Source organism: Saccopteryx leptura, chromosome 1 (genome assembly GCF_036850995.1).
Source record: "Saccopteryx leptura isolate mSacLep1 chromosome 1, mSacLep1_pri_phased_curated, whole genome shotgun sequence".
NCBI classification, from domain to species: Eukaryota; Metazoa; Chordata; class Mammalia; order Chiroptera; family Emballonuridae; genus Saccopteryx; species Saccopteryx leptura.
The window spans coordinates 93,815,461-93,829,823 of NC_089503.1; the positions used below are offsets into that span (position 1 = coordinate 93,815,461).

Consider the following 14,363-nt stretch of genomic DNA (forward strand, 5'->3'; position numbering starts at 1 on the left):
CTCACCAGCTTGGACCCAAGGTCGCTGGCTCATGCAAGGGGTTACTCAGTCTGCTGAAGCCCCACGGTCAAGGCACATATGAGAAAGCAATCAATGAACAACTAAGGTGTCATAACAAAAAACTGATGATTGATGCTTCTCATCTCTCTCTGTTCCTGTCTGTCTGTTCCTATCTATCCCTGTCTCTGACTCTCTCTCTGTTTCTGAAAAAAAAAATAAAATAAAAAAATTTAAAGTTCTATACCATATTGTTAAATGATATGCTAACAATCATTTAACAATAGATTGTTTTTCCTAGAAAATTAAGCTCTATTAACTGTCCTTTTATATAGCACTTTCTATGTGTCAGGCACAATTCTAAGCACTTAATTTATTACTCAGTAAATCCTCACATAACCCTATAAAACTGATATTATTATTGGCCTCATTTTTAAAATGGGGAAACTGAGGCACAAACAGATTAAGTTGCAGAGGTCACACAGCTAGTAAGTGGATCCAGGCAGGCTACCCATACAACCACTGTGCCATAAAAGTTTACTTTTTACTTTTTCTTTCAGTGAATTATAAAGATTACTTCACTATGAGCTCATACTGTTACAAGGTTGTAAAGTTGCTATTGTCAAACAATGTTTACTCTTCTCTCTGTAGCAAGGTCAGGGCATGGTGTCCATGTTACGGCCCAGTGACCTCCTTATAACACCAAGGACCTAGGCCAATTCAAGGCCCAGGGCTCATGCTTACTAGGTCCATAGTCTTTGTGTGCTCAGATAAGGCACAGCATATTCTCAGTTTGTTGGTGTTTCTTTGAATTGTGTTTATTTAATCATATTTGACATATTTTCCTCAATAAAAACCTATTAGAATTTAAATAGAACCATAATGCTTTAAGGTTTTAAGATTCCCTAAAACCCACATTGTAGTAGATATAATTTTTACCGTAGTCACGTTACAGTGAATATAAATAAGTAGATTACATATTTATTAAAGAAATGTTCACTAAAGAAAATCAAATCTGACATAAGAAATAAGTTATGGGATTATTTAAATTGCTGAAGAAGTTTTTGGTTTACAGAAATCTTTTATTCTGAGCTACAGAAAATGGTACACTTTCCTCAGTTATTTAAAATTATTCATCATGAAAATATTTGATTTTAACTCTTCTATGACAGGGGAAGTGAGGCTTATCAGCATCTGAGTGATGTCAGCGGGATGTCCTGTGACATGTCAATTCTATTAAGGCAGGTGCTTTGACACCTGTACTGCATTATCCCTGCCCTATATTATTTGTAAGTTGGTGCTATTAAGTTTGCACAGTTTATAGAAGAACTAATCTTGCACATTAAGATTCTGTAACTAAATAATTTTCAGGAAATCATCCTGTCAATGCTTTAAAGAAGAAAAGATTTTCTTGTCTCTAAAATAATTTATTCCATATATCCACAAATAAAATAACCAAGCAATACCAAACTATATATAAGGTAGGAGGGAAAAAAAGAAAAATAGAAAAAAGACACCCCAAAAAACAAAAACTGTGTAATGAGTAATAAAAATCGGCATTTATTTATTTATTTATATTTATTTAATTTGACAGAGACAGAGTTAGAGAGAGGAACAGATAGGAACAAACAGAGAAGAAGGGAGAGAGATGAGAAGCATCAGTTCTTTGTTACGGCATCTTAGTTGTTCATTGATTGCTTTCTCATATGTGCCTTGACCCAGGGGCTACAGCAGAGTGAGTAACCCCTTGCTCAAGCCAGCGACCCTGCACTCAAGCTGGTTAGTCCGCACTCAAGCAGGATGAGCCCATACTCAAGCCAGCGACCTTGCGGTTTCAAACCTGAGTCCTCCATGTCCCAGTCCAACGCTCTATCCACTGCGCCACCGTCTGGTCAGGCAATAACAATCGGCCTTTAAAACTAATTATAATAAGATCTCTTTGGTTGCTATTCTCCTTTTCAAACTGTCATTTTCTTTCCTGAAATAAAGTCTTTTGCTGCTTACAAAAGCAGTATGTGATCATAACAGAAAATATAGGAAAGTATAACAAAAGAGGTAAAATCACCTGGAACACTTCCCAGAGATAACTACTCCTAACATCCCCATAGCAGGATTTTAAATTATACAAAGTAACTTAGAATCAATTAACAATATTGTTTTACTGACTAATCTTGAGATTAAAAATTAAAAAAAATTCTGTTCTGCTTCTCCTCTTTATTTTCAGAGAAGCCAAGTCATTTTTTTCATTTCATGTACAGTAGCTCTCCCCGACTAGCAAAACTTTTTTTTGAAACAGTTTTTCCTGTCTCTCTTTTCTGAAGCAAGTTCTCAGCCAAGAACCATCTGAGTCCCTAGGTTGATGGTCCCACTGGATGTCTCTCACTAACCACCTCACAGACCCAACTATAAGCCAAGGTGATGTCATTGCCTTTGAAAATTAAATTTCGTTCCTCATGGTGAAGCTGGTGAACTACTTTTCAAGTAGCCATTGTTGACACAGAATAACCTATGTAAAAGAGGTTATGCTTATATAATAATAACGTCCATGTGCATGTTGTGCTTTTGCAATCTGTTTATTTATCATTAACTATTGTACAAGGTTAATTGTTAAATCTAACAACAATTAGATTTCATCAAATGTAGTTGGGTAGGTTGTAATCAGTAACAATAAAAGTTTATTAAGAACAGTAAACTTTATAGATATATTTCCTTTTCACTTGAGGTTAAATATTAAACATTAGTACCATTTCATAGATTTATCAGCCTTGGTCTAAGAATATTTGCTTAGATTATATTCAAATATAAAATTCTTTAATATTTGTATTAATATTATATAAGAGCATCCTCTTTAGATAAGGTAAACAAGAAGACCTTGAAATTAAAGAACAGAGTTTGATATGTTCCGAGCATTTTCATACAAACTGTAATTATTATTTGCTTTAGTACTGGGAGTTGCAAAGGCTATTTGATGCATAGACTTACCTCGGAAAAACTCATTCTCCAACATGGAAGAATCCCACGGAGGCTCGCCACTTCCCTCCCTCATGCCTGCTGGCTTGGGGACAAATGCACTGTCAACTGCTTGATTTTCCAGAGTTGAATTGTATAGTTCTGCCTGCTAGTTGTAAAATAGAAAATGCAATATTATTTCTGGACTTTCTGCAGGCAGAATACTCACATGTTTCTACAAAAATGTTCCAAGCTTGAAAGTACTAGTCTAAGGACTGCAATTGATTTTCCTAACTTTTGTTTCTCAACTTACAAAATTTTGTTGTTTGTGTCATTTTCAAGTGATCATAAAGTTCTCTATCCCTATATTAATTCTTTTTATTATGAGTCTTCAGGCAAGATATTGAGCCTTTCTCTGCTAAAGATTCCTACAAAATTAAACAGCACTACACAAATCTTAGGGAGGTTCCTACAAAATAGAAAAGAAATTGATCTCTGAAGTTGGGATTATTGTCTCCATGGCCCCAATGACTAGAATTTTAGATTTTCTTTTCCTTCCTTCCCTTCCTTCCCTTCCTTCCCTTCCTTCCCTTCCTTCCCTTCCTTTCCTTCCTTCCTTCCTTCCTTCCACAGTGAGACAGAGAGAGGGACAGACAGACAGGAAGGGAGAGAGATGAGAAACATCAGTTCTTCGTTGTGTTGCCTTAGCTGTTCATTGATTATTTTCTTATATGTGCCTTGACCAGGGGGCTCCAGTTGAGCCAGTGACCCCTTGCTCAAGCCAGCAACCTTTGGGCTTAAGCCAGTGACCATGGGGTCATGTCTATGACCCCACACTCAAGCCAACCACCTCGTGCTCAGGCTGGTGAGCCCATGCTCAAACCGAGGACCTTGGAGTTTCAAACATGGGTCCTCTGCATCCCAGGCCAATGTTCTATTCACTGCGCCACCACCTGGTCAGGCTAGAATTTTAGATTTCTTAACACTGTACCTATTCTATCAAGAACTGGTTAGCTGAAGCTTGTAGTAGACCTTAAGATTCATGAACTTGATGGATTGGGGGGGTGTGTGTTTCTATCTACAGAATTCACATAGAATGGTAGAACCTACCAGACAGACATTAAGATGCTGATTAGTAGTTCTGAAATAAAGGTGCTGAAAAATATGATCTTAGAAACTTTTTTTCAAAAATCATCACTTGTTTTATAGGAGTTAGGAGAATGATGTAGAGCTAAAGTTGTCTTCTTTACTAGCAAATGTTTATTTTGACTTAATCAAATCCATCACTGCCCTACTTTCAAGCTTTAATATGTCCTGACCTGGGGAAATCATCCACTACCACACCTTCACTTTTTCTTTTTTTGCCAAAGCTCCATTTGCATTTCCTCTGTCAAACTGGCTCTGTCACTCCTGGCTCCGCATGAGCTATCTCTGACCCAGGCTAGCAGCCACTTCCCACTCCAGTGCTTTTATTTTTAGTCCACTCTGCTACCTTGAATCGCAAATCTTTTTCTTTCTCAAGTTTTCCCTTTCCATTTGCTATTTACCATTACATCTCACCCTGAATGCCTCAAACCAAATCTTTGATCTTTCCGAAACTGCAGGTTTTCCCCTCCAGCACAGGTCTGTCTAGTTTGAAAGCTCAGGTTCCTTAATCCCTACATTCCTTACCATCTAGTATTTTCACTTCCGCCTGTTTTCTTTCTCAAGATCTAGGTCAGTTATTTTTGATAGAAGCCCTGCCCAAATTCATTGATGTGTGGTTTTCAGTTTGCAAGCCATAACTGAATACATACAAAGGAGATTTATTAGTAAGATGGAAACTACCAGGTGATAATTTGTTGGTCAATGGATATAATTTAACACACTAATAGAAAATTCAGAAGTAAACAAATGTTAGAAGCAAAACATAACTACAGTGAGATGCCGATGGTAGGCAATAAAACCAGAAACAAATTTCAGAAACCATTTGAGAAATCAGATCAGTTACAGCTAAAGCCTTTTCTTTCCAAAATGCATCAAGATATTGTTCTCTTTTGTGCCTTTCTTACTGTCTCTCCAAGTCTTTATTTGTGTTAGTAACAATTAGTCACACATCTAATTTGGGAAGAAGGCCATTCTTCCAAAATCTGCAGTTTTGGTAGTTGGCACAGACCAGACACATCTGATTAAGAGAATAGCAAGCATTGTTGTCTCACAACCATTTTAACACCCAAACAAACTTCAGATTTCCTCTATGTAGACCAGAGTACATGCTTTTGGCCTCCTGGATCACAATCCTGTGTAATGAAAATAAATGCTTTGAGGAAAAATACAGGAACTGAGGGCTCAGGTAGAAAGATGAACCTCTTCAAGCTGGGAAGGATCACTTCCATTGAGAGACCCTGAAAGAACCTCGTTTGGTTACGTGTCTACCAGATTCTCTACTTCAAGACCAACCCTACTCACCCAACACGCTAAAACTCCTTCCAACACACATCCATCTAAATTATGTGACTAGAAGATTTGGATAATTTATTTACACTCAACTTTTACTCTGCAAGAAGTGTTTTCCAGTGTAAAATTTAAAAAAGTGACTGCTAGTCAGTGGTAGGTATCACACATGGAGAAAACAGAACACTGTCACTACCCTACAGACCCTTTTATTTAAGCTATCTGTGAGCTATTATTATTAATAGCAGCAGCACCTACATGTTAATTATTCTAGGCAATGTGCTTAGGAAATCATATGGATTACTTTATTTAATTTTTTTTATTTTAAAAATTTATTTATTGATTTTAGAGAAAGAAGAAGGGAGAGAGAGAGAGAGACAGGCAGACCGACAGACGAGACCAAAACATTCATCTGTTACTCTACGTGCCCTGACCGGGGATCAAACTGCAACCTTGGTGTATCGGGATGATGCCCCAACCAACTGAGCTATCCATCCAGGGCTTTATTTTATTGTTTTAACAACCCTGTGAAGTTTGCACTATTATATTCTCACTTTGAGAATAGTCCACTAGAGAAAAGAGGTCAAGTCATTTACTTCAGCTCACACTGGTGGAGGGAAGGGTCCATTTCCGATCTGTTGGATTACAGAGCCTGTGCTGAATCACCTCTCTCTACTTTTTTTATTAGTTTACCAGTGTACTCTATCCTAGTGGTAGGCATCTTCTGAGGCCAAACACAGGCCTTAGAGCTGCTGGAAAGGAAAGTCACCTGAAATTTCCAGATACCTAGAGTAGCGGTAGTCCTCCGGTGCCCAAAGCACACGCATCCCCAGTCAGGGCTCAATTTTGGACTCAGAACCCCCCTCAAGATAAGGTTCCATGCCATGAGGTTAATGTAAAAAAGGAAGTGTATTTCCCATTTTTGGCCCAGAGGATGAGGTCCAAACACTTCTGTGAAGCAAAAATTTTCCAGCTTTTGATGTAAGCCTTTCCTTCCCCAACTCCCGTTAAGTGCCCTGTGCTCTGCCCTCACCACACACAGTTCTCTAAAATGCTGTACACTCTTTCCTAAGCCTCCATGTCTCTGTTCCTGATCTTTGCTCTTTCTCCTCTCCTTCTCCTGGAACATATGAACTCACCCCTCAGGTCTAGTTCATACATCAGGGTCTCTGAGCCCTTCTCCAATACTCCCAGGAAGGATGAGTCACCACCTCATTTGCACGCACCTCTGGTATGACACCTGTTATGTCACATCAAAGTTGTTTACATTCTTTTCACTCTTACTTTACCACTAGACTGCTCCCCTCCTCCCTACCATACATTTCAGTCCCCACCCTGATCTAAAATGCCAGGGATTTGAAAACAAATGAATCAGTACTATGGAAGGGGACCAACCTCTAACCTAACTAAGAAAGCACAGTATTCTCCTTTGTGTCCTGAGCACCAGGTACAGCATCAGCATGTAAGAGGCTGACTAACATTCACTGAATTGAATTCTAAGACTGTTCTTCCCACAATACTATTTCCCACTTCTCTAACACATTTTTGTACACTCATTTATCATTCTCATTTTGCAGATGAAAAAAACTGAGTCCTGGGTAAGTGATATGAATAATAAATGGTAGCACTCATACTCATAGGATCTGATCCCTAACCCTGTTCTTACCATTATGTTGTTTTTTACTGTTGTTTTACTAATGTACATATTTTTAATTAGATAGTAAATTCTCTGAAGACAGGAACCTTGCTTTAAACATTCTATGCCATCCATGCACACAGTTATGGACAGATATATAATGAAGGTAGAAAATTACGTATATGAAATTTCTAGTAAAGATTATTACAGAAATTTAGACACTGAATATTTACAATACAAGACTCAGAAAAGCATTTCTGAGGTGGGAGGTACAATGGTTAAACCCATGAGTTCTACAGAGGTCCAAATCCTGGTGCTGCCTCTTAATAGTTGTATAACTCTGGGCAAGTTACAAGTTACTTAATCTTTCTGTTCTTTAGTTCCTTTTTTTGTAATATGAAAGAAAATTGTAATATTATAACAGTAGCAACAAAATGATTAAATGAATTATAGTTGTAATACACTGTATTTATTTATTTATTTATTGTAATACACTTTAGAATGCTGTCCAGCACTTAATAAGTCCTTATTGTTAGTCATTACTACTCTTCTGTGGTTTAGAGGGTTTCCTGGAAGACTCTTGATGACGCCTGGAGTCTAACAAGCTACAAAGACGTCCCACAATGTTAGAGGTCAAAGTCTCAAAATGTTGCCATTTAGGATCTCAGTTACATTCTCAAACATGGTACATCAAGTAGGCTGAGCAAAATGAGGCCTTTTAACCAACTCCAATTTCCTCTACTGATGTTGTCTGTAATGCTGACACGATGAGACAAACAAACCTGTCACAGATTGAACTTAAACTAAGTCAAACCTGTAGAACAGAGGTTGGGGCATTAGCCTACGCTCACTGATGTTATCAAATGCCTTGATAAAGTCAATAAAGAGATTTTTCAAGGTGTTCCAGAATTTGTTTTGTGTTTGCTTTCTTGCAAAGGTCAAATTCGCCAATGCATTTTGTGGCTTAAAAACCACTGATTCACTTCTTTCAATTTCTGAGTGCTCAGGTTATGCCAGGCAGCAGGGAGACACAGGTGGGCAGACAGTTCTGGTCTCAAGAAGCCACACTGGCCCAACGTGGGAAGTGCACTGGAGGTGTGTTTCTAGGGATCCAGAGCTGGCATGTTGCCTAAGAGTAGCCCCCAATGATCAAGTGGCCAAGGCCATTTGTTTTGTTTCTGTTCTCATTTATGTAGACTATTTCGACCTTGGAATCCTCACCTTTAAGGAGATGGTTCATGACTGCTGGAAATTTGCTCCTTAGGAAACATTTGGAAATTTCTGGAGATATTTTTGATTGTCACAGCTTAGTGGAGAACTACTGACATCTAGTAGGTAGAGGCCAGGTATTCTACTAACCATTGTGCAATATACAGAACAGCTCACAACAGAATTATTCAGCCCCAAAATGGAAATAGCACTGAGGTTGAGAGAAACCCTGACCTATATGTCTCTAAGTTTCTCTCTGTTTTTTCCAAACCATTTGTTTCCTTTAAACCAAAGCAAGTGTTTAAATAGCAGCTTTCTTCTCTTTTGAATGGAAGGTTATCTAATAAAGTAGTACAGTCTCCTATAAAATGACAGAATCACCCTGGCCGGTTGGCTCAGTGGTAGAGCGTCGGCCTGGCGTGCAAGGGGTCCCGGGTTCGATTCCCGGCCAGGGCACACAGGAGAAGCGCCCATCTGCTTCTCCACCCCTCCCCCTCTCCTTCCTCTCTGTCTCTCTCTTCCCCTCCCACAGCTGAGGCTCCATTGGAGCAAAGATGGCCCAGGCGCTGGGGATGGCTCCTTGGCCCCTGCCCCAGGCGCTAGAGTGGCTCTGGTAGCAACAGAGCGACGCCCGGAGGGGCAGAGCGTTGCCCCCTGGTGGGCAGAGCGTCGCCCCCTGGTGGGCGTGCCGGGTGGATCCCGGTCGGGCGCATGCGGGAGTCTGTCTGACTGTCTCTCCCCGTTTCCGGCTTCAGAAAAATACAGAAAAAAAAAAAATGACAGAATCCCCTCCGCACCATTCCTGCCAGGCCGCCAACCAAGTTGGGAAGTATATTACCTTAAATCTTAGCAAGAATCCCTGGAGCATCAATAGCCAATTTGCAGCTTTCTGCCAGCTTTCTGCAGGCTTAAGTGGATAGGACTTTCAAAAATAAATCTACATATCACACAAAACCTTTGTTTTAAACAGTAGTTTTATTTCTTTCCTCCCTCCTACTTTTTATAAAAGTTATTAACTGGGATCAACAATCACTTGAGTTACATTTATTTTCCCAGCTCTTACTTTTTAGATCGACATGCTATGTGCATGAAATGGTTAAAGGCAAGTAGCAATCAAGAGTGTCAGAGAAAGAAATCATTTAATTCTCAGATTGGATTTCCAAGTCTTGAGAATGCTAAACTAGCTCTACTCTTTTATACCTGCTAAGTATTTGTATTTCTTTTTACATTCCTCGTATGCTGCAGGCAGCATGGCTCTCAAATGATAGAGGCCGGTGAACTTGGAGCACTTCTCCAAGGAAAAGCGAGAATACAGAAGCATCCTGGAGTAGGGTTCTGTCCCCGTGGAGAGCAAAGCTCTATGTGTGCCGCTTCAGGCCACTGCTCAGTTCAAGGGCAGTCTCCAGGTCGTGAGCAGCTAGCTGGGGCTCATACGCAAACAGGCCTGTGGGGCTGATACAGCAGTAGGCATTGCTAACTTCTGGCTGTGGAGTTATAAAGACCCAGATTTTCTAATCTCAACTCTACCATTAACCAGTGACCTTGAGCATGATCTTTGACTTCTCTCAACCTCAGTTTTTCATCTTTAAAATGGAGATGATAACAGTACTTTGTATATTTCCTCTGAGTAGTAAATGAAATGATCTATGTCAAGTGCCTGGGTGACAGACAGTAAGTTCTAGATTAGAGTGTGGCTGTTGGTGCTGGTATCAGGGTTGGGGCACAAGAGTCTAACTGAGAGAGAGATAGGGTTCAGAGTCATCCACACGGAAGGAAAAGAAGTAGCATTACCCTGGAGGAGACAGGCGCTCACTTTGCTATTAAAGGACCTTTGTTATACACATTTCTCACCAGAATTCTACCCCATGCTTTCTGCAAAAAACAAAAAACAAACGAAAACACAAGAGAGAGAAAGGTAGGTATGAGCAATAGATCATAGCGAATTGAAGGCTACCTCTACCTTCTTCCTACACTCTTAGGTCCTTCCACAACTCTCATTCTTTCATCTCCAAACCGTATGAGCTACACAGAAGAACATAGGCCTGTGTAGATCAAAAGTTAAGAACATGAAAAAACAAGAAACAGAAAACTTATAGCTTCTCAATCTTGTAAACTTGCAAAGCAGAGAAATAAATTTAAATCTAAACCCTTAGTAGAGAGTCATGTTGGGTCAGTGCCCTCATGTAAACTTGTTCCGGCCAAATGCATCTCACCTACCAGTGGCTTCCTCTTTGAATACAGATGATCTTATCCAGAACAGGTCTAGCCCAGACCAACACTGACTTGCAAAAGTGGTGATGCATCTTGCCTCTGCCCAATACTTTAGTGCTCCATGGGAGTGACATGTGGTAAAATATCAGAGATGCCACAGTGGTGTGACACACAATGGCCTCACTCCTTCTTGGAAGAGCCTGCTGTTAGAACATTTCAATACCAGAGTCAAAACTAGGAACCAGCCATGAATGGAAAACTGTGAACTTTCTAGGAGAAATCTAAGCTTCTTCAGTAAAGTTACAGATGAGCCAAAGAGAAAATAGGTAGCCAACCAGGCATGACACTGATTCTGAATTCCGTAGCACAACCTTTAGTTTCCAGTTACTTACCACAGCAGTTCCCCTCACAGACGCAGGTCCTGCATGACCGTCACACCTGCGGAAAGAATTTGAAATAATTTTTTTTAAGAAGTGCCTAACTTTTACCAGGAGGAAAATCAACAGCCCTCTGTCATTATACCTTGATATTTTGAAAAGATATATTTCTAATAGTCTATAGGAAGACAATTATTGGTTACTGCATCATTGAAAAAAAATTTCAGAAACCTTCCCACATGATTGCTTCGGATTGATGTTTTTACATCTTTGTCACTCAGGTAGCCAAGAAAAAATTACATAATAGTGGGTTTGTAGTTGAACGCAGCATAAGACATAATAGCAAAATGGTTACATTCGTTGAGTGCTTACCATGTGTGCAGACAATGTTCACACATTCTGTGCTCAAGTTAACTCAAATACATCATTCTCGTGAAGTGGATACTATGTCTACTCCCATTTTACAGACCAGGGGATGGAGAGACAGAGAAATTAGAAGATATTACCCAAGCTCTATATTAATATTTATAGTTTAAATACTGCTTTTATTTTTATTCTTCCTTTCCCTACAGTTTTATTAAGCCTTCATGCTTTCTTCATTCATGTTCCCCTTATTTTCAGTGCTTTGGAAGAAACAAATATGACTGCCATAGGAAACTTGTTCTCAGAGAGCATTTATAATAGGAAAAATTAGATAAATAAAGAGCCAAAATACAAGCCAACATGCCATAAGGACAATAAAGAGATGTAAGTAAAATGCGTTGAAAATGCAGAGGGGCGAGTGGGCACTTCCCGAGGATAAACCAGGAATGTAACGGAGAAGATGATGGTTGAACTGGCACCAGAGACGAAGGACAGCTCAAGCAAGAGCCTGGAGGTGGGAGAGCGCAAGGGAGGCTGGGGGTGGGCCAGTAATTCAATTTTCCAGGAGCCAGGAGAACATGCCAGATTGTTAAGGCTTTTTCCAGAGCCCTGTGGGGGCTGCAGCCTTCACAGTGTACCCACACAACTCGATGCTCTCCCTAGCTTCCCAGGGCCTTAGGGTGATTCAAAACGAGAGCATGGAGGCAGAAATCAGTTTTTGAGAGTGGTAGATGTGGAAGATGTCACTTCAGAGGATGCCTGGAGCACAGTGGGGACAGAGTGCCCCGAGCGCGAGGGTGTGCTGCGAGCTGAAGGATTCTCCAGGAGGGTGTGCCAAGCTGTGTGCCATTGTGGGTTTAGGCAGCAGGGGACCGGACACAGCCAGCCCGGATGCCCACAGTCTCTGCACCCCTGCCCAGGCCCTCCTAAACCTTTATTTATGTTTCTGCTGTGACTGGCTTCCACTCATAGAGTGGATTAAAGCAACAGTGCTATCCTGAAGGCTACACTGGCACAATGCTCTGGATTTAGTGGTTTCAAGAGGTACGGAGCTACCTCATCTTCTGCACTTGCCTCAGATCCTATCAGTGTCGTGCCTTCAAGGTCTCTCTCACCCCCCACTTCTCCAACTGCACTCGTTCTCTCTTATATCAAACTGCCAGTTTCTCTCCTGGACTTCTCTCTAGCCTTTATACCTTCACTAGAGAAAGCTGTCTAAAATGCGAATTTAATCTTATCAATTTCCCACTTGAACTCTTACAAGATATTAGCCAACATCTTAACACGACAAGATTTTTCTTCTATCTCATGAGCTCCCCTGAAAGCCCTCACCCTTCAAGCTTTATCTGCTCACACCCCACTCTTCCATACGTGCCTGTATGCTAGGCTTACCAAATGTATCTTCCTCCACAAAACATTCTCTCTTGTCTCCATCCTTTTGCAGATACCGTTCAGAAATTCCCATTCAGTAGACTAGACTGTAGCTCAAGAATAGCCTTTAAAAAAAACCCATTCTTCCCTAAGTAAAACCCTAGGTCTTTTCCCTCAAGTACTGGTGGAGCACGCACTGGCCACTGAAGAGCTCCACCTGGACAGACACAGGTTATTATTATTATTATTATTATTTTGTATTTTTCTGAAGCTGGAAATGGGAAGGCAGTCAGACAGACTCCCGCATGCGCCCGACCAGGATCCACCTGGCATGCCCACCAGGGGGCGATGCTCTGCCCATCTGGGGCATCGCTCTGTTGCGACCAGAGCCACTCTAGCGCCTGGGGCAGAGGCCAAGGAGCCATCCCCAGCGCCCGGGCCATCTTTTGCTCCAATGGAGCCTCGGCTGCGGGAGGGGAAGAGAGAGACAGAGAGGAAGGAGAGGGGGAGGGGTGGAGAGGAGGAGGGGTGGAGAAGCAGATGGGTACCTCTCCTGTGTGCCCTGGCTGGGAATCGAACCCAGGACTTCAGCACACCAGGCCCACGCTCTACCACTGAGCCAACTGGCCAGGGCTGACACAGGCAATTATTAGACCTCCACGTTTAAAATGGACCCAATGTCCTCCTTCCATATCCACTCCTTCCTATCTGATGAATTAATAGGTCCTATTGATTCAAATTCAGAAATCTCTCTCAAGAACATCCATATCTCTACATCTCCCTGCCTTTTCCCTCGTTAAGACATTTATCCTTTCTTGCCATTTATTTATTTATTTATTTATTTATTTTTGTATTTTTCTGAAGTTGGAAACTGGGAAGCAGTCAGACAGACTCCTGCATGTGCCCGACTGGGATCCACATGGCACGCCCACTAGGGGGCGATGCTCTGCCCATCCGGGGTGTCGCTCTGTTGCGACCAGAGCCATTCTAGCACCTGAGGCAGAGGCCATGGAGCCATCCCCAGCGCCCGGGGCCATCTTTGCTCCAATGGAGCCTCGGTTGCGGGAGGGGAAGAGAGAGATAGAGAGGAAGGAGAGGGGGAGAGGTGGAGAAGCAGATGGGTGCTTCTCCCATGTGCCCTGGCCGGGAATCGAACCCGGGACTTCTGCACGCCAGGCCGACGCTCTACCACTAAGCCAACCAGCCAGGGCCTCTTGCCTTTATTATTGCAATAGTACCTTAGCTGTCCTTCTGTCTCAGGTTTTGCCCAATCCAGTTTATTCTCTATACTTCCGCCAGAATGACTAGTATAAATTGACACGTGCTGCTTTTCTGCTTAACATTTTAATGATTCCCATTTGCACTCAGGCAAGAGTTCAAATTCTTCTCTGCATTAAGAAGACCCTATATCATCTAGTCCCTAAATATTCCCAGCCTCCTGTCTCACTTTCCTGTGTTCCTCTGTCATAGGAAATTTAACACACTCCTGAACCGAAGTTCTCATTGCTTCTTTGCCTGAAACAGTTTTCTACCACTTGTTTGCCTGAGTAACTATCTCATCCTTGAAGAATCATTGTAAATGTCATTTTCCCTGGGAGACCGGCCCAGACTCTAGATACCAAGACTTAGATTCTTGGTCTAAGATACACATCCCTCAAATGTGCTCCCAGAGCACACAGAACTCCCCCTTCTCAGCACGAGTCTATGTTTCTCTATTTCCTTTTTTGTCGTCCTCACAAGAGTAAGGCCTGCGGAGCCAAGGGCTGTTGTTCTGTTCCACAGTGCTGCACGTGAAATTCTTCAGATCATATTTACTG

At 41.4% G+C, this 14,363-nt stretch overlaps 1 protein-coding gene across 8 annotated transcripts in view; it reads right to left on the reverse strand.

The window, feature by feature from the left end:
• The window catches only part of LOC136396391 (protein O-glucosyltransferase 3), a 111,306-nt gene that overhangs the window by 34,990 nt on the left and 61,953 nt on the right, over positions 1-14,363 (reverse strand). For 6 of the 8 annotated variants that reach the window (XM_066371620.1, XM_066371616.1, XM_066371612.1 and 3 more), the window contains 2 exons: positions 10,828-10,873; positions 2,980-3,115 (listed from right to left, as the gene is read on the reverse strand). In XM_066371620.1, coding sequence (XP_066227717.1) covers positions 2,980-3,115; positions 10,828-10,873 — 182 coding nt within the window. The remainder of the gene's footprint in view (positions 1-2,979; positions 3,116-10,827; positions 10,874-14,363) is intronic. The other 2 variants (XM_066371614.1, XM_066371618.1) reach the window with 1 other exon arrangement.